A 26974-nucleotide genomic window follows, 5' to 3' on the forward strand; every position below is an offset into this window, starting at 1 on the left:
CCCTGGTCTTTTTCCTGCCAGCAAGCGTCACTGGACAATCAACACGGGCGTCCCTGCATTGTTTCTCAGAACCTGCGCTGTATTCGCCGCTCATTTGTTGATGAAAGATTGAATGAAGGATGGGGCAGCGAGGGATGGAGCCACGTGAGACTGGGCACCTCTCGGTCAGGACTGAACTCACGATGCACGATGAAATATCAGGGCAAGAGAGATAAATGCATTCATTCCCCACGAATTAAGCACAAATTTAAGTAGTTTCCTCTCTCCCCGGCCCCCTTGGTCCTTTGTGTTGGTCTTCCTAGAGAGGGCTGAAGTTTCACAAGGCTGTCTGAGGAAGGCGAGGGTGCCCGGATGGAAAAGTCCAATAGCGCGTCAAATCGGGCAGTCCTGGATGGCACCAGCGCACCCCTCCTCAACCAGGATCCGGAACGAAGACCAAGGGAGTCTGGCCGACAGCGACTCGACTCGGCCTCGTGCTCTGGCCCAAGAGTGAGGCTCCTGTTCTCCAGGAGATGGAAGTTTGCCCACAACTTCACGGATTCCAGTAAGAGGAATAAAGGTCTCAGGGCCCCTGCCCAAGTGGCTGAGCGCGTCAGCTCGGCTTCTCCACTGCTTTAAGTTTAAAAGCTACACGTATCGAACGAGACCACGGCTGCCCGGGACTCATGGAATATGGCGCACAGGTTCCCAATTCTGGGGCTGGAACCAGGTAAACCACAGAGCGCAGCAAAAGCGACCCACCAGTCTAAGACGTTCTGTCAGGTAACCGCACATCGTGCCCAATCGCAGCGGCCGATTAGAAGAGCACGCCTCTCTACGTCATTTCCGTGCGCCGACGGGTGGGCCCGATGCTAAAGTTACCGCAGGGGTCACTGGGGAGTGTAGTCCTCGAGGCAGAGGCGTTGCCAGAGAGGGTCACGGCCGGGCCAGCAGCTTCATCCTGGAGCCTCTACGTGTTTTATGAACGTGATTTTAAGAAAAAAAGATGGGTCATCGAGGTGCCACATTCTCTGCCATTCTGCAAGTGCCTGGAGCGTACGAGGCCAGGGCGCTGTTGGTGGCGCTGAGCATCTTGGGAAATGTGGTCCCAGCGCCGTCCGAGGAGTGTGGGTAGTGTGGTCCTGGCGCCCGGCTGGAAGAGGTTCCCCAGCTGGTGGCTCGAGTGACCCCTTGTTGTTTGGTGGCGCTGGTTAATGAGGCTCCCGTGGGATCCTTGCTGCAACCGTGCCCTCTTCTGCGCGGAAAGGAAAGTCTGGAAAGGTTGGTCAATGGGCTGAGCCCGGGCTCGGTGCTGATGGCGCCGGGGAGGGGGTAGTGGTGGTGGGACGTGCTGGCGTGGCTCAGGCCAGGCTCCCCCGGATTTCTTCTTTTTGGAGTGTGGGCGCGCATCTCCGACGAGATGAGCCGAGCTCAGCCGTGAAACTGGGCTGGTGTATAGGTGCGGGGCTTGGGCCTTAAGTCCTGGAGGTCTTATGGCTGCAGACAGGCTCGGCCTTGGCAGCATTAGGAGAGGGTCGTTCATGCCCTCGCGTTTGAGGGTCCGTAGTGGGGTGGGGACCGTCCCTGGGACCTTGGGGTTTTTGTTGGTTGGGAGCTGGTGCCGCTTTGCTGGGGTGGGGTGCGGAGCAGGCTGACTTGGCCAAACACGCCCGATTTGAACCGGTGTGGAGTGCAGTGTTGGTGCAGTGTTCGTCGCCCATGGCTCCAGGTCTTGGAGGAGGTGGTTGAGCTGGGGCTTCCTCCAGCGAAAAAGAATAAAAGCAAAACAAAGAACTGTGTAAGTTTTTCAAAGTTCCAGGGGACTGTGTTTGAGTACAAGAGTCACGAAATCCCATGTCCCTGGTGTGACCAGGCTTTGGAGTTTATCAGTTCTATTTCAGATTTTTTATTATTACTGTGGATACGTTTCACACAGCCAGAAGTAGACTCTGTAGAGCCATCATCAGATGGGACAGTTAGCAGCACGTGACCAGCTACGATGCATCTCCCGGAGAGAACCCTGCAGCCCACAGAGGTCTGCTGTCACCGCCCCTCCTGTGTGAGAGCGTGGGGTCCCCGGCTCGGTCTTCTCCAGGCTGTGTCACTTTGGAAGAGAAGCCGACTTTCCTGGGCTGTAAAATCCACTTCGTTGGGTTATTGTAAGGAGAGAAGAAGGTCGACCTCATGCAGTGCCTGGAGCAGTCTCTGCTGTGTTCTCAGTGCATCTCCTTATTCATGCGGGCACGGGGAGGACCACCTCCTGGGCCTGGCGGCCAGGCTGTGTTCTCAGCCTCCACCCCAGCTCCATTCCCAGGCAGCTGCCCACGGCTTTCCTCTAAGGCAGGTCTATTCTGATGCCTTTAAGGAAAAGGAGGCACTGCTTTGCTGCAGCTTGCGGATTACCAGTGACTTTGCGGAACCATTTTTAATTCTTGTCCCACCTCCCGTGGCCTCTTCCTGCTTGCTGTGGGCAGGGAGGACGTGTGGGCTCCTGAGAACCCAGCTGCAGGTGGGTACCAGTTATCTTTCGCATTCCGAACCATGAATGCGTTTGCTTTGCCCAAGGGTGACACCTGTGTCCTGTAATGGCCCCTCTGAGAATCAGTGACCAAGCTGCTTCATACACACACACCACGCCCCCCGCCCACCTCCCACCCCTACCCAAAGGGGGACGTTTTTCCCAGGGAATATTCTCAGACCTCACTCGTTACACCCCCATCCTTGCTTCTGCATTCCTTGTCTCAGGTGCTATGGAGTGGATACCCCTGTTCTTCGCTTCCAGTGCCCTCACTTACTCTTTAGTAGTTTGCAGCAAATCCCAGTTACATTGGTCCACTTGCAGATGCTTCAGTAGGGGCTTTTTGTTTTAAGGTATCTATGATTTCATTGTTATAGCATCAAAATTAAGACTCCATTAATAACAGTTAATACCCACTTCATATTTAGTTTCCCTGATTGTCTAAAAATAGCTTTTTTTTTTTTAAGATATATTTTATTTATTTGAAAGAGTCACAGAGAGAGGTAGAGACACAGAGAGAGGTCTTCCATCTGCTGGTTCACTCCCCAGATGGCCGCAATGGCCGGAGCTGAGCTATACGAAGCCAGGAGCTTCTTTGTGGGTGCAGGGGCCCAAGGACTTGGCCATCCTCTGCTGCTCTTCCAGGCCATAGCAGAGGGCTGGATCAGAAGAGGAGCAGCTGGGATTAGAACCGGCACCCATAGGGGATACAGGCACTTCAGGCCAGGACCTTAACCCGCTGTGCCACAGCGCCGATCCCAATAGGTTTTTGTTTTTGTTTTTGTTTTTTTAAAACCCTATCCAAACAGCCCTGGTAGGAGATAGGAAAGGGAGAAGTATCTGGAATTGAGCGTCATGATTTCCCTTGTCTCTCCCTCTGTCTCCTGCATCTTGTGACCTTGCAATCTGTGTTAACAGCTGTAACTTCCACTTCTTCATCCAAGCTGGACCACTGAGTTTTCCCTGTCTTGTTGGTCTTTCCACGCTTACTTTCCCTTTGTCCATTTGATTGGCTTTTCAATCATTCCACCTGTGCATCCTCCTTGCTTCCCATCTCCTTGCCTTTGTCTGCATTCTTTGCTCCCTCAGCTTCCCGATTTTCCCTCACCTTCTCGCCCTGGGTCTTTATTACAGTTTAGAGCTAACTCCTTTAAAGAATTACCTGCGTTTGCTGTCTTCATTTCTGCCCTTCTGTCCAATAAAGGCCAAATTCAATTCTACTCACCAAAAAAAATTTTTTTTAAAGATTTTATTTATTTATTTGAGAGGTAGAGTTACAGAGAGAGGGAGAGACAGAGAGAAAGGTCTTCTGTCTGCTTGTTTACTCCCCAAATGTCTGCAGTGGCCTGAGCTGGGCCGATCTGAAGCCCAAGAGCAGGGTCTTCTTCTGGGTGTCCTATATGTGGGTGGGTGCAGGGCCTAAGCACTTGGGCCATCTTCTACTGCTTTCCCAGGCCATAAACAGAGAGCTGGATGGGAAGAGAAGCAGCTGGGACACAAACCAGTGCCCATATGGGATGCCAGCGCCACAGGTGGAGTCTTAGCCTACTATGTCACAGCGCTGGCCCTTTGTCAAGGTCACTATTGTTCTCCCAGTGGCTGAATGTCATAGTCATTTCTCAGCAATATTTTACATCCTTGCTAACTTTTTTTTTTTAACTTCCTTTTTCTTAAAGTATCTTCCTCCCAGTTGCTCTTGGCTTCCAGATTTCCCTAGTTTTCTCCTCTCTCCTAGGCTACTCTTCCTGTGTCTACTTTGGGGGCTCCTCTTCTCTCAAACCTGCACTATGGAAGGCTCCAGTTCAGTTCCGAGACTTTGTGTCTTCTCCAGTCGCTCTCTCTCCTGGGCAGCCCTGTCTACTTGTGACTTTAAATGCCCGCTCTCTAAGGTTTAGCCAAGACCCCTGCCTTCAACTTCACATTGCAGTCCTCTGCTCTCTGTGTCACGTTTCCACTTGACTATCTCAAGGGTATCCCAAACCTAATGTGTCCACCAATACACTCTGATCTCTAATGCTAGGGTGAAACATGAAAGCAGTAGGTAGTAATACTTCTCTATTACTATAGAGAACTGTTTCAAGTTTAGCTCTAAAAGACAGCACAGATACTCCTTCCTTCAGATCAGTCAGGCTCAGAACCTTGAAGTCATTGTCAGTCCCTCCCTGCTGTTACCACCATCCCTGATAAGCAAATCTGGACTCTCACAGTCTCAGCTCCTGCTGCTTCCATCATGGTCCAGGCCACCTTCCCTCCTGAGTGGTCATAGACTTTGAATGGTCTCTTGCTTCTTCCCATGTCATCCTAAGGTATATTTATCAGTATAGCGACCAGGGTAATACTTTAAAATGTAAAGAAAATCATGTTATGCATTTGCTCAAAACCCTCCAGTGACTTTTCATACTGCCCAATGTCAAAACTAGTATCCTACCGAGCTAGGTGTGGTCTCCCACATACACAGTTAGACCTCAGCTGCACCACTCTGTCTCAGTCGTGCCACACTGGTTGCAATGAACTGTCTGACCCTTGGGCATCAGGGCCTTTGCACTGGCTCTTCTGTTGCCTGAGATGTCTGTCTTCCTCCCCTTGCCTTTCATGTCAGTGAGGGCAGGTGTTTTTGTCCTTGTTCATTTCTGTATCCCCAGTGTTCAAAATAGTACCTATCGCACAGCTGGAACTTAATAAATATTTTATGAACAAAGAAATGAGCCAGCTTTGTGTGTGGAGAGCTCATTCTGGGAGCGATGGGTTAGGCTGACCGTGATGCGGGCACATGGTCTGCAGAGTTCCTGCCAGGAAGCTTTGGCCATTATCAGTCCCACACTGGTGTCGGGGTGGGGAGGGACTGGGAGAGTCTGTAGAGGTGGAATCAGTGGGCCTGGGGAACTGATTAGATATGGCCGGTAGGGAAGTAGTCACAGTGACTTGGTGACCCCATGGATGGTAGGGAAGGTGTTTCTGTCATTAAGAAAGCCAGAGAGGAAAGCATAGCATATGAAACAGTTCTGATCCCCAGCTTCTGCACAACAAACCAAGTGGCTTAGAAGATTAACCATGTTACCATTTCTCACAGTTCTTTGAGTTTACCCACATCAGCTGAGTGTTCTTTTGCCCTCTTTGAATTATAGAGCTCACTCTGGCTGCAGTAAGTTGGGTTGAAACATGCAAGAAAGTTCCTTCATATATTTGAGAGTTCCCGTCTCTGCACTGGCTGTCACAGGATGGACACAATCCCTTCTCTTGCCTTGGTGGTACCTAGCAGAGTCCAGCTCCAGCTCTGGAGTTGGGACTCACTCTATCTGCAGTCTTCCTCTGTGTCGCTCTTTGCTCAACTCATGAGTCAGTCATTCGTTAGTAAACTCTACATTGGAAACAATTCTGTAGCGTTGGGCAGAATCCACATCCCTTTGTTTAGCTTCAGGACTTCTGCTAGCTGAGAGGGACATCACAGTAACAGAAGAGGAAGAACCACAGTAACTGTCCTGGCAGAGTCTGTCAGAGGCACCTGTTTTGGAACTGGAGTCTAGCTACATGTTTGCGGCATCCAGAAGAAGACGTGGAAGAGAAATCACAGCTGACTTCCGCACTGAGGCAGCAGTGGCTGCCTATCCCCTGTCCTCCTACCCTCACAGCAGCTGAGTGTGCAAATGGCCCTGCACCGTGGCTTGTGGGAGCCGGAGTAGGCAATACATATTAAGGCTCTATGTTTTACTCCAAATATCGAGGATCTGCATTTTGATTGCTTTTCCTGATCACAGCAGTGGTCCACTCACTGTTATTGCAGACCCCACTGCCTGAAGCAGCTTCCAGGGATTTAAAGAGCCAGAGCCTGTCCCCTGCCACCCATTCTTTTTCCAATTTTTTTCCCTCAAAAGCTACTGCATAAAAGAGAATTTAGAAAGTCACTACACATACCCATAGAAAGATAGAGGTTCAGAATACACCTGAGAAGACCTTAAGTTTACACCGCAGGTATGGTGCCACTCTCCATCAATTAAAATAAATAAAACAGAACAACAACAACAAACTCCCAGCAAACCTCGGGAAGGGGAAGAATCTGACTTCCAGTGTTACCATGTCCAGTTGTTAGCAAAAATATCACAAGGCATAAAAAGAAACAGGAAAATATGACCCATTCAAAGGGAAAAACTCATAGAAAACATCCCTGAGGAAGTTTAGGTGGTGGACTTACTAGAGAGAGACTTTGAAGCAGCTTTTTTTTTTTTTTTGAAGATTTATTTGTTTTATTCAAAAGGCAGAGTTATAGAGAGAGAGAGGAAGAGAAAAAGAGAGATCAGTGTTGCATCTGCCAGTTTACTCTCCAGATGGCTGCATGCATCTGCCAGTTTACTCTCCAGATGGCTGCAACAGCCGGAGCTGGGCCAGACAGAAGCCAGGAGCTTCTTCAGGTCTCCCATGTGAGCACAGGGGTCCAAGCACTTGGACCATCTTCTGCTGCTTTCCTAGGCACATTAGCAGGGAGCTGGATGGGAAGTGGAGCAGCTGGAAACTGAACTGGTGCCCATATGGCTTAACCCACTACGCCACAGTGCCAGCCCCTAACACACCTGTCTTAAAGATGCCAAAGGAAGATGTGAAAAGAACAAAACGGAAATATCAGTAAAGAGATAAAACACCTGAAAAGAAATCAAAAAAGAATTTTGGAGCTGAAATACACAGTAACTGAAATGAAGATTTCATTAAAGGAATTCAGAAGCAGATTTGAGCAAATAGAAGAATCAACAAATCTGAAGACAGGACAATTGAAATTCTCATGAATCATGGAGAAAAAGATTGAACAGAACTTGAGGGACCTGTGGTATACCACCAAATGGAGCAGCATACACACTGCAGGATTCCAAGATGAGAAGGAGAAAGGGACAGGGAGATTATTTGAAAAGCTTATGGCCCCAGACTTCCTAGATGTGATGAAAGACATGAAAGTAAACATCCAGTAAGTGCAGAGAATACGCTGAGACAGATTATACTCAAAGCATCAAAAGCCAAAGGCAGCATACAGTTTAGAAAGCAACAAGAGAAAATCAACTTAGGATATACAAAGGATCCTCAATAAATTTATCAGCAGATTTCTCAGAGGTCAGAAGTGAGTGAGTTGAAATAATCAAAGCGCTAAAGAAGAAAAAAACAGCCGGCGCCGCGGCTCACTAGGCTAATCCTCCGCCTAGCGGCGCCGGCACACCGGGTTCTAGTCCCGGTTGGGGCGCCGGATTCTGTCCCGGTTGCCCCTCTTCCAGGCCAGCTCTCTGCTGTGGCCAGGGAGTGCAGTGAAGGATGGCCCAAGTGCTTGGGCCCTGCACCCCATGGGAGACCAGGATAAGTACCTGGATCCTGCCATTGGATCAGCGCGGTGTGCCAGCCGCAGCGCGCCGGCCGCTGCAGCCATTGGAGAGTGAACCAACGGCAAAGGAAGACCTTTCTCTCTGTCTCTCTCTCTCACTGTCCACTCTGCCTGTCAAAAAATAAAAAAAAGAAGAAGAAAAAAAAACAAAAACAAAAAAGCAGAGGTGGGTATTTGGCCTAGTGATCAAGATGCCACTTGGAGGCCCACATCCTGTGTTGGAATGCCTGGGTTCAAGTCCTGGCTCTGCTCTTAATTCCAGTTTCCTGCTAATGCACATGCTGGGAGGTAGCAGGTGATAGTTCAAATAGTTGAGTCCCTGCCACCGATGTGGGAGACCTGGATTGAGTTCTTGGCTCCTGGCTTCAGCCTGGTCCAGCCCTAGCTGTTGCAGGCATTTGATGAGTGAACTAGAAGATGGGAGATTGGTATCTCTCTCTCTCTCTCCACCTCTTAAAAACATAAAAATATTTTTAAAATTCAAGCAAGAATCCTCTATTTGGAAAAACTTCCCCCTCAATACTGAGAGCAAAATGAAGACATTCTAAGATAATCAAAAGCTGATGGAAATCATTACAACTGTACCCGCTGTGCAGAAATACAAGAGTCTTCAGTTGAAATGAAAGGACACTAGACAGTTACTTAAAGCCATATAAAGAAATAAGGTTCTCTGGTAAGTGAAAATATGAAGATGAACTACTGTTATTGAGACTTTGGTTGTTAACTTGACTTTTTGTTTTGTACTTGGCTTAGGAGACTGTTATAAAAATAGTCTTTTTTTTTTTTTTTTTTTTACCACACACTGCACACAGTTGTAATTCTGTGACATTAGTAACTCAATGGAGATGAAAGTGAGCTGTTCAGGAACAGAGTTTTTGTATGTTATTGAAGTTAAGCTGGTAATAAGTTCAAATTAGAGTAAATAGAAATAGAGGAATTGAATAACAAAACAATTTAGCTGTAGCAGACATATTAGAATGTTAATATAGACATATTAGAATGCTAAATGCAGTCTCCATGGTAACCAGAAAGAGAACTGTTGCAGATTATATAGAAAAGGAAATGAGAAGGGAATTTAAAAGTTGCACTAGGAAAATTAACTAAAAGCAAATGGCGGTAATATGAGAAATGAATGACAAAAAAGCTACAAGGGGGCTGGTGTGGCGCAGCAGGTTAAAGCCCCAGTCTGCATCCCATATGGGCACCGATTCAAGTTCCAGTTGCTCCATTTCCTATCCAGCTCCCTGCTAATGCCTGGGAAAGCAGTAGAGGATGGGCCAAGTGCTTGGACGCCTACACCCACATAGGAGACCCTGAAGAAGCTCCTGGCTTCTGGCCTCTGCCTGATCCAGCCTTGGTTGTTGCGACCATTTGTGGAGTGAAGCAGCAAATGGAAGAGTTCTCTATCTCTCTCTGTTTCTACCTCTCTGTAACTCTGCCTTTCAAATAAAATAAAAATAAATCTTTTTTTAAAGAAAAGCTTCAAGGCATAGAAAACAAAACAAAAATGGTAGAAATTTTCTTAGGCCGGCGCTGCGGCTCAATAGGCTAATCCTCCGCCTGCGGCGCCAGCACACCGGGTTCTGTCCCAGTTGCCCCTCTTCCAGGACAGCTCTCTGCTATGGCCCGGGAGTGCAGTGGAGGATGGCCCAAGTCCTTGGGCCCTGCACCCACATGGGAGAACAGGAGAAGCACCTGGCTCCTGCCTTCGGATCAGCACGGTGCACCGGCAGCAGCGCACCAGCCGCAGCGGTCATTAGAGGGTGGGTGAACCAACGGCAAAAGGAAGACCTTTCTCTCTGTCTCTCTCTCTCACTGTCCACTCTGCCTGTCACAAAATAAAAAAAAAAAGAAATTTTATTATCAGAAATTAATTTATATGCAAATGGATTAGACTTTCCAATCAAAAAACAGAATTTGGCATATTGGATAAAAAAAACACATGAACCACTTATATGCTGTATACAGTAGACTCTTTACATCCAAAGATACAAATAATTTGAAAGTAAAAGGATAGATGAAGATGTTTCATGCAAATAGTAACTAAAGAAAGTGTGGAGGGCAATGGAGTGGCGGGGGGAGGAACTGTATTAATATCAGAAAGAATCAACTTAAAAGGGATGCAAGAGAAATGGAAAAAATTAAATATATATAAATTTATTTAAAGATTTATTTATTTATTTGAAAGGCAGAGTTAGAGAGGCAGAGAGAGAGAGAGAGGTCTTCCATCTGCAGGTTCACTCCCTAAATGGCGGCAATGGCCAGAGCTGGGCCAATCTGAAGCCAGCAGCCTGGGGCTTCTTCTGGCTCTCCCATGTGGGTATACACCATTGCCTTCCCAGGCACATTAGCAGGGAGCTGGATCAGAAGTGGAGCAGCCAGGACTCGAACTAGAGCCTATGTGGGATGCCAGTGCTGCAGGCTGTGACCTTACCTGGTATACCACAGTGCTAGCCCTGAAGAAATTACATATTGATAAAAGATTCAATACAGCGAAATATATAGTTATATACACACACCTAATATCAGATCAACAAAACATATGAAGCAAAATGGATAGAACTGAAGGGAGAGAGAGTTCTACAATATTACTTGGAGATTTCAATACCCTACTCTCCATAATATATAGAATGACAAAACAGGAGATAAATAGAGGACTTGAACACACTAAACCAACTAGATCTAACAGACATATACAGAACATGCTGCTCAACAAAGAATATACATTCTTCTCAAGTGCATATGGGACATTTTCCAGGGTGGACTGTATGTTAGGCCACAAATCAAGTATCAGTAATTTTTTTTTCAAGATATACAAAATATCTTCTACCCCAAGATGAACTTAGAAACTAGTAATAGAAAGAAAATTGAAAATCACTGATCTGTGGAAATTAACATACTCTCAATCAATCAGTGGATAAAGAAGGAATCTCAAGAGAAATTAGAAAATACTTGGAGATAAATGAAAACAGCATACCAATAATTAGGGAATACAGGCAAAGTGCTAAGAGGGAGATTTTTTGGAAAAAAAAAAGATTTACTTATTTATTTGAAAGTTGGAGTTACACAGAGAAGGAAAGGCAGAGGCAGAGAGAGAGGTCTTCCATCCGCTGGTTCACTCCCCAATTGGCCGCAACAGCCGGAGCTGTGCGAATCTGAAGCCAGGAGCTTCTTCCAGGTCTCCCACATGAGTGCAGGGGCCCAAGCACTTGGGCCATCTTCTACTGCTTTCCCAGGCCACAGCAGAGAGCTGGATGGGAAGTGGAGCACCTGGGTCTCAAATTGACGCCCATATGGGATGCCAGCGCTTCAAGCCAGGTCATTAACCTGCTGTGCCACAGCACCAGCCCCAAATATTAAGTGTTAAAATGAACATATAGATAGGATTAAGTGTTAAAGTGATCATAAAAATAGGATCAAGTGCCTGGTAATAATATTAGATAGAGTTATAAAGGAGAGAATGTTCTAATATGGGAAGTAGTCCACACAGCACACTCATAGAATGATAATCGCTTTAAGTAGCACTCTGATCTCAGAATCAGTCCTTAAGGCATCCTGGTCTGCCTGAAAAGCCCATGAGAGTATTTCAGGCATGGAAAGCCAAGACATTGTAGCAAAAAATGTTCTACATGAAGGATCTCTGTGAGTGAGACCCCAGTGGAAAGAAGTGGCCATTGAAGAAGGATGCACTTTTCTCCAAAGGGAGGAGAGAACTTTGACTTTGCTTTGTCCAAATATTGATGGAGTTTTTGGACTCAAAAGGCTCCCATAGCCTAGGCAGCACATGTCAAGAGCCTCAGGTGGTCACTGACAACATATATAAGAGTGTTAATTGTTAAATTAACAATAGAAGTCACTGTGCACTAACTCTCCATGCAAGACCTCTGTCTTCAGTTAGTTGTATTGAGAGTTAACTGTAAAACTAGTTCTCACTTTTGTGTGTATTTTGTGTGTGTGTGTGTGTAAATTGTTGAAATCTTTACTTAGTATAGAGTTTATCTTCTGTGTATAAAGTTAATTGAAAATGATTCTTAATGGCCAGTGAGACTGGCAAGAGGAGAGGGAGGAGGAAGAGGGATAAGAGTGTGGGTGAGAGGGTGGGTATGCTGGGAAGAATATCTACATTCCTAAAGTTGTACTTATGAAATTTTTATTCCTTAAATAAAAGATTTCTTTGGGGGGGGGGAATAGCATCAAGTAGAATAAAATACTTGAGAATTAACCAAGGTGATTAAAGATTTATCCATTGAAAACTATAAAACATTCCCGAAGGAAATTAAAGAAGATATAAATAAGTGGAAAGATAGCAAATATTTATGGATTTGAAAACTTAAAAAATGTTAAAATGGCAATAGTACCCAAACTGTCCAGTGTTATCTTTGTCAAAATCTCTATGATCTTTTTTGTTTGTGGAAGTAGAAAAATTGATCCTGAAGTTTATATAGAATCTGAAGGGACTCTGAATACTCAAAACAATCATGAAAAAGAACAAAGTTGGAGGACTTAACCATTTCTGATTTCAGAATATCCTTGCAAAACGACAGTAATCCAAACTGTGGTGTTGACAAAAAAATACTTAACAGACCAATAGAATAGAATAGAAAACACAGAAATAAACCCTTGTATATATGATCTAATGATTTTTTAAAAGATTTTTTTACTTATTTGAAAGAATTAGAGAGAGAGGGAGGGGGAGGAAGAGAGTGAAAGGGAGAGGCAGAGAGAGAGAGGTCTTCCATCTGCAGTTTAACCCCCCAATTGGCCACCTCAGCTGGAGCTGCACCGATCAGCCAGGAGCTTCTTCAGGTCTCCCACATGGGTGCAGGGGCCCAAGGACTTGGGCCATTTTCCACTGCTTTCCCAGGCCATAGCAGGGAGCTGGATCGGAAGTGGAGCAGCCAGGACTCAAATTGGTGACCATATGGGATGCCAGCAGTGCAGGCGGTAGTTTTACCTGCTACACCACAGCACCGGCCTGGTCTAATGATTTTTAACAAGAGTTCAAGACCATTCTTTGTGGAAACTGTATATTTAACAAACGTTATTGGGAAACCCACATATCTACATGCAGAAGAATGAAGTTGAACCCTTACCTAGAACCAGATACAAAAATTAACTGGAAATTAATCAAACACTTAAAAAATGTAAAGATGAAAATTACAGAACTCTTAGAAGCAAACATAGGGAAACTGTGGGGAGCAACTCGGACTATACTGTTACTGGAATTAAGACTTATTCTATACATCTGCTCTCCCACAATATGGCGCTGGGAGAGGAGCAACAGCTTCTACCCAGCTGCCTCTCACCAACTTGACAAGCTGCAGGAGCTGCTCCTGATTGGAGGAGAGCAGCGTACTCGGCGTGTGGGTAGCAGAGTTGGGATTGGTGGAAGAGGACTATAAAGGAGGAGAGAGACAACATGCACCAGGAACATCTATCTGAAGGAACACCTGTGCAGCCCCCGAGAGAGCCGGCCGGCGGTGTGCCGCTCCCCCACGGAAGTGGGGAAAGTGGCAGGGGGAACCGCCCTTCCACGGAGGTGGAAGGGACGGTAGCCAACCCGGGAAGAACCAGCAGCAAACCCGGGGAGGGCCGAGCAGACGAAAGAACAGCGCAGGGTTTAGTGTCGTTCCTCCGCGAAGAGGGGGAGCGACAGGAAACATCTTTTTTTTTTTTTTTTTTAAGAGTTATACAGAAAGAGAAGGAGAGGCAGAGAGAGAGAGAGAGAGAGAGAGAGAGAGAGAGAGAGAGAGAGATGTGTCTTCCATCTGCGGGTTCACTCCCCAGATGGCCGCAACGGCTGGAGCTGTACCGATCTAAAGCCAGGAACTTCCTCTGGGTCTCCCACGTGGGTGCAGGGGCCCAAGGACTTGGGCCATCTTCTGCAGCTTTCCCAGACCACAGCAGAGAGCTGGATCAGAAGAGGAGCAGCCAGGACCAGTACCAGCGCCCATATGGGATGCGGGCGCTTCAGGCCAGGGCATTAACCCGCTGCGCCACAGCGCCGGCCCCGGGAAACATTTTTACAACACAACTTGATGATACTTTCTTGAAATGACACCAAAGCACAGGAAACAATAACAGCAGAATAGAGAAATTGGATTTCATCAAAATGTATAACTCTTATTTATCAAAGGCAGAAAATGTAGTTGGGAAATGTATATCTGCTAAGGGATTAACATCCAGAATATATACAGAACATCTACAATTGAATAACAGGAAAAAAAGTTAAAAAATGAAGAAACATTTCAGTGTGTCATCTTTTTCTAAAAGACAGACAAATGGCCAGTAAGCACATGAAGAGATGCTCAGCAGTGTTAATATGAGGAAAGTGTGGATGAGGTACCACTGTACTTACACCCAGTAGTATGGCTGCTAACAAAAGAACAGGAAGCAATTGTTGATGAGAATGTGGAAATGCGCTGCTGGTGGGAATGCAAACTGGTTCTACTGCAGTGGAAAACAGTATGGTGGTTCTTGATAACCTTGAACATAGAATTACCATTTGACTCAGTAGTTATACTTCAGGGTATATACCCTAAAGAATTAAACTTAGAGAAACAACTATTTGTATGCCAATGTGCATAGAAGAATTGTTCGCAATAACCAGAAACTAGAAGCAAACCAAATACCCATGGACAGATAAATAAATAAACAAAATGTATGGACAGTGGAAATTTTGAACTTAGGAAGGAAGGACATGGATGCATCTTGAAGACATTATGCTCCTTCAAATAAGCCAGACAGCAAAGGGTTTAGTTTAGTTATATAGGATAGCCAAATTTATAGAGAAAAACAGTCATTACCAAGTGTGAGGGGAGAAGAGAATGGGAAGGTAGTGTGTAATGGTTACAGAGTTTGAGCTGATGAAAAAGTCTTGGAGCATGAAAATAGTAATTTTTTGTCCTGTATATTTTGCCATAGTAAAAATTTAAGAACTTTATGACCTGCTTCCCTTGTCCTGTCTGTATTATACCAGTAGAAGCGCCTTTGATCCCTCCTCTGTGGTCCTCCTGCCACATTTCTACTTCCTCTGCTCATAATTCCCTAAGTCCTTTCCCCAAATGTCTGATCTGGAAAATACCTGGCACTTCTTCTCTTAACCTTCCCATTCTTCAAAACCAAGTTCCCAGGCCCTATCTTGGGAAATCTTTCCTAGTATGTCTGTCTCAGTGTGGCCTTCATTTTGAAATAGTGCTAAGGGAGATTAGGGGGAAAAAAATGAAACAAAACTGGTCAAGATGATGAGTGGGGAATGTTTAGGGCAAGTGGGCAGGAAGTTTTCTGTTCTGTTTCACAGTTGAGGAAACAGACAGTAGTTGGCAGCAGAGGTGGGCCTCAAACACAGGCACTATGACTCACATACTTCATCTCTCGCTGCTTGAGTCTGTCAGTCCGAGAAGGCTGAGGGGCTGTGCAGTTTACAGGGAGCACCAAGTTGTATTGTCTTTACCGTTGTTAGATTGTATGAACTTCAGTCACTCATACACATCAACACTAATATGACTGGCTAGGCTATTTGACCTTTTAAATTCTTAAACTCAATGGCTGCTGTGCTTTTAATTTTTGTGTTGTTTGGCTTGTCTGTCTGCCTAGATTTGAAGTTCCTGATTTTTTAATTTTTGCATTTATACCCCAAACAGCCCACCTAGGACTTTGAGCATATGGGTTCACAAATGCTGCTGGCTGGATAGAAGCAGGTTTGAAGGTCTTGGAACACATGGCACCAGGGTCACGGTCAAAGGCAAAGTCTAGATGTATCACCTGCCTCCCCAGGCAGCCTTCTGGTAGACTTCTCTCCCTGGGCAGGCACTGGGTGAGCAGGGCTGTGTTTTGTGTTACAGGCACACATGGCTTTCAAAGATGTGGCTGTGGATTTCACCCAAGAGGAGTGGAGCCTGCTGAGTCCTGCTCAGAGGACTCTGTACAGAGAGGTGATGCTGGAGAACTACAGCAACCTGGTCTCCCTGGGTAAGCGTGGGCTCTTACCTTTCACATGCTTACTGCTGGGAATTGTAGGTCATGCTTGAAGCGGCCATTTTGGTTTCTGAGTTGGCTTTTAAAAATACTTATTTATAAGACCGAGTCACACACACATACACACACAGAGATTTTCCATGTGATATTTTACTCCCCAAATGACTGCAGTATCTGGGGCAGGGCCAGGCTGAAACCAGGAACCTGGAACATCATCCAGGGAGCTGGATTGGAAGTGGAATAGCCAGGACTCAAACAAGTACTCTGACATGGGATGCTGGTGTCTCAAGTGGTGGCTTGACCCACTGCAACCTAACACTGACCCCCTGACTTGGCTTTTGTGCTGGACTCAAAAGCAAAGACATTTTGTTCTGTTTCCCCAGGGAAGGTCTGATTTTATAGAGTTGACAGTGGGAGGTATGTGTGTGCATGTCTCTGTGTCAGAGTGGGGTGGGGGTTACTTTCCATTTTATGCCTTTTCCCCTAGACTGCAGCTTTCTGCCTTAGTTTACTTGCTGACTGCTTTTAAAGGAGACGCGTGTTCACTCACCTGGCCTGCTGGAGAAGCAGTTGGCATTCGTCCAAGTTCGCCTTCCCTACTCAGCCCTTCCATTGCTCAGAGCCCACTCCTCTCTGGTCCCAGTACCGCCCAGTTTGGCTCTGAACTCTTGACTGGATCCTTGAGCTTATGCCCTGCAGTCACCTATTTTCTTTTTCTGTGAGCAGGAATTCCATTTTCTAAACCAAAACTCATCACTCAGCTGGAACAAGGGAAAGAGACCTGGAGAGAGGACAGAAGATGTCCACTGGCCGCCTGTCCAGGTGAGCAGAACACTCTCCTAAGAATGAGAATCTCGAGGATTGAAAATGGATGTGTGGTGAGGTAAAAATAAAGCTTTGATGTCTAAGTAGAGCTTACCGAAGACAAAAATAAATTATTTTTCATATGGAGGAGAGAGATTATATACCAAGTCATAGTTCCCCTTTAATTGCCACTTTTCTTATCAGTTTTCAGCTTTCTGTTTCTTGATAATGAAATATAATTGTATATGTGGTTAGCCATGTATATTATACAGTGCTGATGGACAGTGAAGTTTTACTTTTCAGTCTCTGAAATAATAAATTTAATATAAGATTGATTGCTTTAGTTTAGACAAAAATACAGTAAAGTTCCTGCATGAAGGCTATATTGTTTTGCTTTTTGTATTTTATTAGGAATTTTTTATTTTTAAATTTTTATTATTTATTTGAGAGGCAGAAAGATGGAGAGAGAGAGAAATCTCCCTTTTTGTTTACTCCCTACATGTCTGCCACATGAGTTTTAGGGCTGTTGGTGTGAGTTCATGTTACTGAAGCAACAACGTATATATTAAATAAAGTGCCTTTAAATGAAAAAATATCCAAGACAAGGTTGTACAGGGCTGGGCCAGGAGCCAGAAATTCAACCCAGGTCTCCCACGTGGGTGTAAGGGACTCAAGTACTTGAGCCATTATTGCTGCCTCCCAGAGTGTACGTTAGCAGAAAGCTGATATCAAGAGCAGTGCTGAGACTTGCAGCTCGGGCACTCTGAAATGAGACGCCGATGCCTCAAGTGATACCTTAACCTTTAGGTCAAATGTGCACTCCAGGACAATCTTTAAACAAAAATACTAATTCTGATAATGATTTTCTAACAGAGATCTTGGAAACTAGAAAGCAATATAATCAGTGTTGAAAGTAAAAATTGCCTGAAAAATATGTTATTTCTGGAATTTATTTTGAGTAAAATAAGTATAGAATCACAGTTTCCAGCACTGTCTATAAATTGTAAGATATTAATTGGACACATCTCTACATTTTCCTAATCTAACATTTTTGAATGCAATATTAGCTTATTGGATCTTTAAAAATCAGTATGTCAGTCTTGGAAGTTTAATTAAACATTTTTTGGGAAAGAGAACCATGATTTATGTCACCATTATGTAATGTTATATTTATACTCTGATAAAATCAAGGAGAAAGTATTTGTCTGATTTCTAAGTTTTACCCTATTTTAAAGTATTCATTCTCACCTCTGTAGTTACATGCCAGCTAATAAAGTTCTTTGTGTAGTTTATCAGCTCTAAAAAATGCTTCTCATTCTTAGAGTGTAACCTAATATCCGAGGCTGCAGCTTAACTCACGGCTTACCTGTTTTCTGTTGAGCTAGAACTCAAGCTGCAACAGGCAAGATTTCCTTCAGAACCAGCGTGTTATTATCAAGGGAAATCTGATTTTGGTTTTAACTTGGATATTCTTGAGTTTTCAAGTTTTAAATTTGTATTGGTGCTCATTTATCTCTGTAAACCTCTCAGGATGGGACTACCTGAAGACTGAAAGCGCTTTATTGGGGCAGGCCTTGGTGCAATGGACTCCTGCCTCCCATTGCTTATTTTAAAAATTTTTTTGTTATTTTTAAAACTTTATTTATTTGAATGGCAGTTACAGAGAGAGAGAGGGAGAGACACAGATATAGAGATCTTCTTTCTGCTGTTTACTCCCCAGTTGGCCACAATGGCTAGGGCTGGGCCAGGCCAAAGCCAGGAGTCAGGAGCCTGGAATTCATTCCAGGCCCCCAACATGGGTGCAGGGGCCCAAGTACTTGGACCATCTTCCGCTGCTTTCCCAGGCATATTAGCAGGGAGCTGGATTGGAAGAGGAGCAGCTGAGACTCAAACTGGTGCTTATATGGAATGCCAGCATCAAAGGTAGCAGCTTAACCCAGTATGCCACGCTATGCAGCCCATTTCTGAGTGCTGGTTTAATCCTGATTCCTGAGGTTCCAATCCAGATTCCTGCTAATGCATCCTGGGAGGCAGCAGATGATAGTTTAAGTGCTTGAGTCCCTGCCACCCATGTGGGAGACCCAGGTGGGAGTTCCAGGCTCCTGGCTTTGACCTGACTCAACTCTGGCTCTTGCAGGCATTTGGGGAATGAACCAGTGAGTGGAGGACCTCTCTCTGCTTTCTATCACTCTTTCAAGTAGATAAAAAAATAGAAAAAGGTACACATTTAAAATACCAAATGGTTCTGTTTTTCTTCTGTCACCCCATGTAGATGTAACTGTGTTCAAATGTCCTGGAAGGGGTAGCTGTAATTCTGAATTAGGTTTTTTATAAGTAAAACTGCCACTTTATATACAGACACAGATGTTAGGACTGTTCTAAGCGTACGTAATAATAGAAACCTTGGTTCCCATAAGGGTAAGTGGAATGATACCTGTATCAAAATCACAGTGGCATGCTTACCCAGAACAGAACAGCAGTGCCTGCTGCTGGGAGACTTGCTTACCATGTCTCTGTGACCTAATATATATGCATTTAACCCAAGGCAAAACCCCAGCATTTGCTTCCCTTCTCAACATATTCAAGAGAAAGTAACAGGCAATAGATTAAACGTAAAAATTCCAACAAACTACAGAGTTACCAAAACTCAAGGTAGTTGCTGGCCAGAAATGGAAATACAAAATCAGTTACAGATTGTGGACCCCGAACAACCGAGAATAAGCAAAATAGACTCAGTGAGAATCAGGGAAAGCTGCCAGGGCTCGTTCTCTGCTGAGAAACCCAGGCCTGAGGGTCGCCTGTGGGTTCTCATCTGTCATCAGAGCCAAAGTCCAGGCTAGCAGAGCTGCTGGAAGGAAGGAAGCTGAGCTTATGGACTGGCCAGGCAGTGAGACGGCGGAGGGAAGGCATTCACTGGTCTGCTTGGTGGGAACAGTGAGAAGCAAGGGGGACTGTGCTATTTAACTAGTGTTGAAAAGTAGCATTCTGTGTAGGATGGGAGAATTCTGGAATGTAGGTGCATACAGAGTTTAAATGTTAAATTGTTCTTTGGCCAAGAGTATTCAAGTAAATCCAGCAAGATCATATGCAGTTCCTGAAACTGTTTGATCGCGGATTACCTTCCGCTACTTAGAGCCAGTGGTGATGAAGCAGTCCATTCAGTGTTGTCTTCTCCTGCACAGGAGGTGCCTTACATTGAAAATTTCTCCTTTACGTGGATTTCTGAGGCAATCTTTATTTACACTAAGTATAGAAATGTTTTTAAAGGCAATTTATTTATTTATTTTTTTGACAGTGAGAAAGAGAGACAGAGAGAGAAAGGTCTTCCTTTTCCGTTGGTTCACCCCCCAAATGGCTGCCACAGCCGGCGCGCTGTGCTGATCCGAAGCCAGGAGCCAGGTGCTTCCTTCTGGTCTCCCATGCGAGTGCAGGGCCCAAGCACCTGGGCCATCCTCCACTGCACTCCCAGGCCACAGCAGAGAGCTGGACTGGAAGAGGAGCAACTGGGACAGAATCTGGCGCCCCAACCGGGACTAGAACCCGGGGTGCTGGCGCTGCAGGCAGAGGATTAGCCAAGTGAGCCACAGCACCAGCCCTAAGAATAGAAATTAACAGGGCCCGGAAGGAGCATCTCTTGTCAGTGGGGGCCTAGACTGTGTGTGGTCCATTGCTGAGAGTCTGCGGCCTTGTAGCAATCCTGGCACAGTGTAATCTAATAGATACTTGTCACTGAGTGCAAAGACTGCACACTTGGGTGTTTCACACACTCTTTCCCTCTACCCACTCCCCTGTACTGCTCCCTGTACCGGCTGTTCTCCTTCCTGTCGAATGACTGCTCTTTTAGTCTGTGTCTCAAAGGGCAAGGATGTCGGACATTGCCACATTGGTCCTAGGGCTAGGTATCTTTCCGTTGCAGAACAAATCCATGTGGACCTGGATTGCATGAATATGAAGCTGTGCTTTAGAAGTAACTGTGGGCCGGCGCCGCGGCTCACTAGGCTAATCCTCCGCCTAGCGGCGCCGGCACACCGGGTTCTAGTCCCGGTTGGGGCACCGGATTCTGTCCCGGTTGCCCCTCTTCCAGGCCAGCTCTCTGCTGTGGCCAGGGAGTACAGTGGAGGATGGCCCAGGTGCTTGAGCCCTGCACCCGCATGGGAGACCAGGAAAAGCACCTGGCTCCTGGCTGCTGCCATTGGATCAGCGCAGTGCGCCGGCCGCAGCGCGCCGGCCGCGGCGGCCATTGGAGGGTGAACCAATGGCAAAGGAAGACCTTTCTCTCTGTCTCTCTCTCTCTCACTGTCCACTCTGCCTGTCAAAAAAAAAAAAAAAAAAAAAAGTAGTAACTGTGGTGGTAATTTTGTAGAGACCGTTGCATATGTGGCATATCGGCCCTAAGCCACACTTGAAACTCCCTGAATTGCTTTTATAGACTATAGGTCTTTGAGTGGACCATTAGGTAGCAGATGTAAGACATAACGGTGGGATGGAAGGTAGGTCACGGTAGGCTCAGGTAAAGGGAGTCTTGGTTGGGAAGCATTGAAGTTTGGAGCACTTTGAAGAACAGGAAGTTGAGTCTCGCCATCAAACTAGGCTGAGTTGCTCAGGCTGCCCCTGAAGGCTCCGTTGTGACTCCAGACTTTTCTCTCTGCAGCGGGAACAAAACCAGAGCTCCACCTTGGTCCTCTCTGCCCTCCAGATTGCTCCACTCAGAAACTCCCCGTGCAGCACACGCTGTGTGATCCTCCCCCCTGGATCTTCACATGCTTGTGTGCAGAAAGCCACGCTGAGCCAGGGGAACTGGACCCCGGGGAACAGGAGAAGCAGCAGCAGCAGGCATCGGATGGCGGCTCCTGGAGCGACAGAGCAGGCCGGGAGAGAGATGGCCCCCGGCCTTTGTTTGGAAGGACACGGAAGAGGGCTCTGGGAGCACTCTCCAGGCCGCCACAAAGGCAGCCAGGCAGCTCTCAGAATGGCATCAGAAGGGAAGAGACAGAGGCCAGCCCAGCTCAGACGGGAAACCCTGAGGAAACAGCCAAATTGTTGAAGAGGATAGAAGTCTTAGGATTTGGAACGGTCAACTGCGGGGAGTGCGGGCTGGGCTTCAGCAAGCTGGCAAACCTGCTTAGTCACCAGAGGATACACTCAGGGGAGAAGCCGTACGTGTGCGGGGTGTGTGAGAAGGGCTTCAGTCTGAAAAAGAGCCTGGCCAGACACCAGAAGGCCCACTCAGGGGAGAAGCCCATCGTGTGCAGGGAGTGCGGGCGCGGCTTTAACCGGAAGTCAACACTCATCATACACGAGAGGACACACTCTGGTGAGAAGCCTTATATGTGCACTGAGTGTGGGCGAGGCTTCAGTCAGAAGTCCAACCTCATCATCCACCAGAGGACACACTCGGGGGAGAAGCCGTACGTGTGCCGGGAGTGCGGCAAAGGCTTTAGCCAGAAGTCGGCTGTTGTCCGACACCAGAGGACGCACTTGGAGGAGAAGACCATTGTGTGCGGTGACTGCGGCCTGGGCTTCAGTGACAGATCAAACCTCATCTCCCACCAGAGGACGCACTCGGGTGAGAAGCCCTACGCCTGCAAGGAGTGCGGGCGTTGCTTTAGGCAAAGGACAACCCTTGTCAACCACCAGAGGACACACTCTAAGGAGAAGCCCTATGTGTGTGGAGTGTGCGGGCACAGCTTTAGCCAGAATTCAACCCTCATCTCGCACAGAAGGACGCACACAGGGGAGAAGCCGTACGTGTGTGGGGTGTGTGGGCGAGGCTTCAGCCTGAAGTCACACCTCAACAGACACCAGAACACACACTCAGGGGAGAAGCCCATCGTGTGCCAGGACTGTGGCCGAGGCTTCAGCCAGCAGTCCAACCTCATCAGACACCAGAGGACACACTCAGGGGAGAGGCCCATGGTGTGCCAGGAGTGTGGGCGAGGCTTCAGCCAGAAGTCCAACCTCCTCGCACACCAGAGGACACACTCAGGGGAGAAGCCGTACGTGTGCCGGGAGTGCGGGCGAGGCTTCAGTCACCAGGCGGGGCTCATCAGGCACAAGAGGAAACACTCGAGGGAGAAGCCTTACACGTGCAGGCAGTGTGGACTCGGCTTTGGCAGTAAGTCAGCTTTAATCACGCATAAGCGAACACACTCAGAAGAAAAGCCTTGTGGGGGTGGGCAGTGTGGCCAAAGCTTTTCCCAGAAGTCACACCTCACCTCACATCAGCTGACACACAAGGGGGAAAAACCTCACGTGTGCAAGACGTGCGGGCAAGGCTTTAGCCAGAAGTCTCACCTCAGCAGACACCGGAAGATAAAGGCTGTCCACCACAAACCACCACTCCACCCTGACTCTGAGGCCTATTCAGGGCAACCTCCTGGTCCTCTGTACTCTCTTGGCAAGTGAAGATGGTGGTGAGGACCAGCTGTCAAAATTTTCACACTTCCATGAAACATGAAATGGAATAGAAGATTGCATTCCGTAAGTGGTCAAAGGACATCTGACCTAGTTTACTTTCCACACACTGTCTTCTCCATGTTTTGTGGCCTTTTGTTATAATAAACTTTCCCCCTTTACAGATCTGTTACCTTGGCTGTGTATCTCTCTCACTTACCTGTAAAGATAGGGAAGAAGGAGTGATACTGTCTAGTATTCCACAAGAATTCATTTCCTTGGAAGATGTAAGAATCGGGTCTTCATGTATTTATTGGAGAGTCCAGTCCTTTGTGTGGGGGAGAGAATCCAGGAGCTGTAATTCAGTGATTTCTTTAGAGGAAAGGGAACCTCCCAGAAAATATGGCTTCCTCTAGTCTAGTGTCGTCTGCAACTCCACCCTTCCTTGGCTTCTGTGACAGCTCCCTTTCTTGCTTCTCCTTCTAGCTCTGTTGTTGGTCTTTGCTAAATCATCCTCTAACTACTTTTATTGCTCTTCTTGGACTTGGGTGTCTGGGCCTCCTGCCTTGGGATCCTTACTAATACACTGTTCCCAGCACTCCAGTACCAGAGCTTGGTCTGTCAGCTGTGACCAAGCAGTCTATAGTCTCAGAGCCTTGGAGCTCAGTCATACCCGTATAAGACCACCGAGAACATGAGGATCCTCACCCACCCACAGCAGTACCACCTCACTGACCCTCCATTAACTGTAACAATCTTTAACCATATGTCTTCCTCAGTCCTCTGATAATAAAGATCCCTGAAGCCCTGCTCCCAGATCAGCCCTACTGTATCAAGAGGTTTGGACTGTAAGTCCTGCGTTCACCCCAGGACCCACCCCACACCAGCCATTCATTAACTGATTGAAGGTCCCCTAGCCACAATCCTTAGTTCTCCCATCAGGCTAAACTATTTAACCATATTTAAAGATTCTTACCCTTAATTCTCCATTGTGTTCCCACCCAAAGTGGTTTTGCTCAGAATAAGTGACCTTTAAGGTGTAACTATAAGACTTATTTTTAAGACTTCTGTAAGATTTAAGTATGAAGCTTCTAAACTATTTAAAATGGTTTCTGTGAATTTTCAGAGTATTTTCCATAGCATCTTGACAACCATACCAGGGAAGCATTCATCTTGAAGATCTTTTGTGAATGTGATTTTGTCTTAGGGAATGAACTTCAATAAGGAGGGTTGGAAACCCATGGCGTTTGTAATAGAAGCAACAGCTTGGTCTGAAAAGAGAAGCCCCTACTTTTCCATGAGTGGGAAGGCAGGCACACGTAGGCTGTTTCTCATGAAAAAAGAAAAATAGTTCAGAGTGCAGACACAAAAACGGGAGAATCACTCCCGCTGGGGCAGTGCTGGGCTGGTAGCATGTTCTCAACTGAATTGCTGGATTTTAGAATTCCAGAGAGTTATAATGGAAGTGATAGGGACTTGCTTCTACGCTTCAAACCTTTCTGCTCTGCTATGGAATTGACGGAGACGCTGAGGTCATGAGCTGCAGCTGAGCTAGCCCACAGTGAACATCAGCTCCAGTCGTGTGAGAGAGCTATTGTGGATGTCCTGTCCGGACTTCAAAGACTGAAACTTCAGCCAACATCTTCAACTATGTGAGGGGCCTCAATATGCCTGAGTTTTAGATTAACAATAGAACATTTTTAGGAGAACAAAGATGGGGGACTTAGACTTCTCAATTTCAAAACTATTAAAGCTACAGCAGTCTGGTAGGTAGTCAGTGGACTTTTTTCTACAGCCCCACCGTCAAATTTTCTTCCAAACAAAACATCCCAGGAAATGTAAATTTTCATCCACTTTTTTTTTTTTTTTTAAGATTTAGTTATTTATTTGAAAGAGTTAGAGAGAGGCAGAGGCAGAAAGAGAGGTCTTCCATCCACTTGTTCACTCCATAGATGACTGCAACGGCCGGAGCTGCGCTGATCCAAAGCCAGGAGCCAGGAACTTCGGGTCTCCCATGCGGGTGCAGGGGCCCAAGGACTTAGGCCATCTTCTACTGCTTTCCCAGGCCATAGCAGAGAGCTTGATTGGAAAAGGAGCAGCTGGGTCTTGAACTGGTGCTCATATGGGATGCTGGCACCGCAGGCAGAGGATTAACCCACTGCACCACAGCACCAGCCACCCAAGTTTACTTTAAAACATTGATTTTTACACCTAAACTTACTAGTTGCTCTGGAAAAGTGATTTTTCAATTAAATTGGCTCAACTTGTTTTAGGACAAAATTTCTATTTCAGAATTTTCTTCCAGAGTAACCTAACAATGTGATATCTTACCCAACTTTCCATAAATTGTGATTTTTTGGATAAGTATTTTGCCAGATTATTCTTTTTGCAAATGGTTGGAATACATTTTTTAAAACTTAGCAACATTGTAAGATTCATTAGATGCCAATCTTCTTTTTTTTTGGGGGGGGGGGGACGGGTAGAGTTACAGACAGTGAGAGAGAGAGAGAAAGGTCTTCCTTTCATTGGTTCACCCCCCAAATGGCCGCCATGGCCGGTGCTGCGACAATCTGAAGCCAGGAGCCAGGTGCTTCTCCTGGTCTCCCATGCAGGTACAGGGCCCAAGGACTTAGGCCATCCTCCACTGCCCTCCTGGGCCACAGTAGAGAGCTGGACTGGGAGAGGAGCAGCCGGGACTAGAACCCGGCGCCCATATGAGATACTGGTGCCACAGGCAGAGGATTAACCAAGTGACCCACAGTGCCAGCCCCTAGATGCCAATCTTGTGCCACATTTTCTTCTAAGATGGCCCCCAAATATTATATTTTAAATCCAAATTCACTACAAAGTACAGGTTTTTTGCACAATAGCCCCATGTCAGTTTTTCTTTCAGTGTAGGTTTCTTTGGATATATAAGTCCCATGCAAATTTTTGTGTTACAGAATGGCAGAAAAAAATCACCCAAATTTGGCTGAAATATCATTTTGGGTCTTGAAATATCACGTGGTACTACTTTTCTTCTAAAGTGACATAGAAAATACTTTATCCAGGCCAGCACCACAGCTCACTAGGTTAATCCTCCACCCACGGCACTGGCACCCTGGTTTCTAGTCCCAGTCAGGGCGCCGGATTCTGTCCTGGTTGCTCCTCTTCCAGTCCAGCTCTCTGCTGTGGCCCAGAAGGGCAGTGGAGGATGGCCCAAGTGCTTGGGCTCTGCACCTGCATGGGAGACCAGGAGGAAGCACCAGGCTCCTGGCTTTGGATTGGCGCAGCGTGCTGGCTGAAGCAACCATTTGGGGGTTGAACCAACAGAAGAAGACCTTTCTCTCTCTTTCTCTCTCTCACTGTCTAACTCTGCTTGTCAATAAAAAAACAAACAAACAAACAAAAAACAACTTTATCCAAATTCACTAAATCATTTGTGTGTGGGGGGTAATTATTCACCTAATTTTTCCCCAAAGTGACACAGAAACACAATTGTAAAATCTATTCATTCAAATTGTGAGGTTATCTTCCACAATTTCTAAGGCAGTTTTCTCCCACCAAATAGCCAAGAAACAGGATTTTTAAAATTCAGTTGGGTATTTTGGATATAAATCTTCTGCCAGATTATTCCAAAACTGGTCTGGAAATGTGGTTTATTTTTCATCCAAGTTCTCATAAATCACAGGTTTGTGTCATTTTCAAGTCTTGACACAGTGAATTCCTCTCTAGACGAGGATACTATTTCACCGATGATTTATCGCTGTGAGAACAAACGCATACCGTACATCCCAATATAAATTGTTCTCAGGATCCAAAAATGGCCTAAGGGAGATGCTAATCCTGCATATATGTGAGGCTGAACATCTAGTCTAATAAGAGGCCTCTATATGCCGTTCACACATAAAATCTGGTCTTTTATTTGAGGCTAAGATTTCTTTTAAACTTTAGGGCCTGGTATTTTT

At 46.2% G+C, this 26974-nt stretch overlaps 1 protein-coding gene across 1 annotated transcript; it reads left to right on the forward strand.

Annotated features, from left to right (window-relative positions):
* Positions 1–872: 872 nt before the first annotated feature.
* ZNF133 (zinc finger protein 133) lies at positions 873–23211 on the forward strand. The gene is made up of 4 exons (XM_002710989.6): positions 873–1260; positions 15698–15824; positions 16557–16652; positions 21286–23211. The coding sequence occupies exons 2-4, from the start codon at positions 15704–15706 to the stop codon at positions 23037–23039; spliced, it is 1971 nt and encodes a 656-aa protein (XP_002711035.1). The 5' UTR covers positions 873–1260; positions 15698–15703; the 3' UTR covers positions 23040–23211.
* The last annotated feature ends 3763 nt before the right edge of the window (positions 23212–26974 follow it).

Source organism: Oryctolagus cuniculus, chromosome 11, assembly GCF_051225735.1.
Source record: "Oryctolagus cuniculus isolate XC-2025 breed Fujian yellow rabbit chromosome 11, ASM5122573v1, whole genome shotgun sequence".
Classification (NCBI taxonomy): Eukaryota; Metazoa; Chordata; class Mammalia; order Lagomorpha; family Leporidae; genus Oryctolagus; species Oryctolagus cuniculus.

Coding starts and splice junctions, on each gene's coding strand:
- ZNF133 (XM_002710989.6), top strand. CDS start 15,704: ATGGCTTTCAAAGATGTGGCTGTGGATTTCACCCAAGAGGAGTGGAGC. Junction 15,825..16,556: donor CAGCAACCTGGTCTCCCTGG/GTAAGCGTGGGC, acceptor TTCTGTGAGCAG/GAATTCCATTTTCTAAACCA. Junction 16,653..21,285: donor TCCACTGGCCGCCTGTCCAG/GTGAGCAGAACA, acceptor TTCTCTCTGCAG/CGGGAACAAAACCAGAGCTC.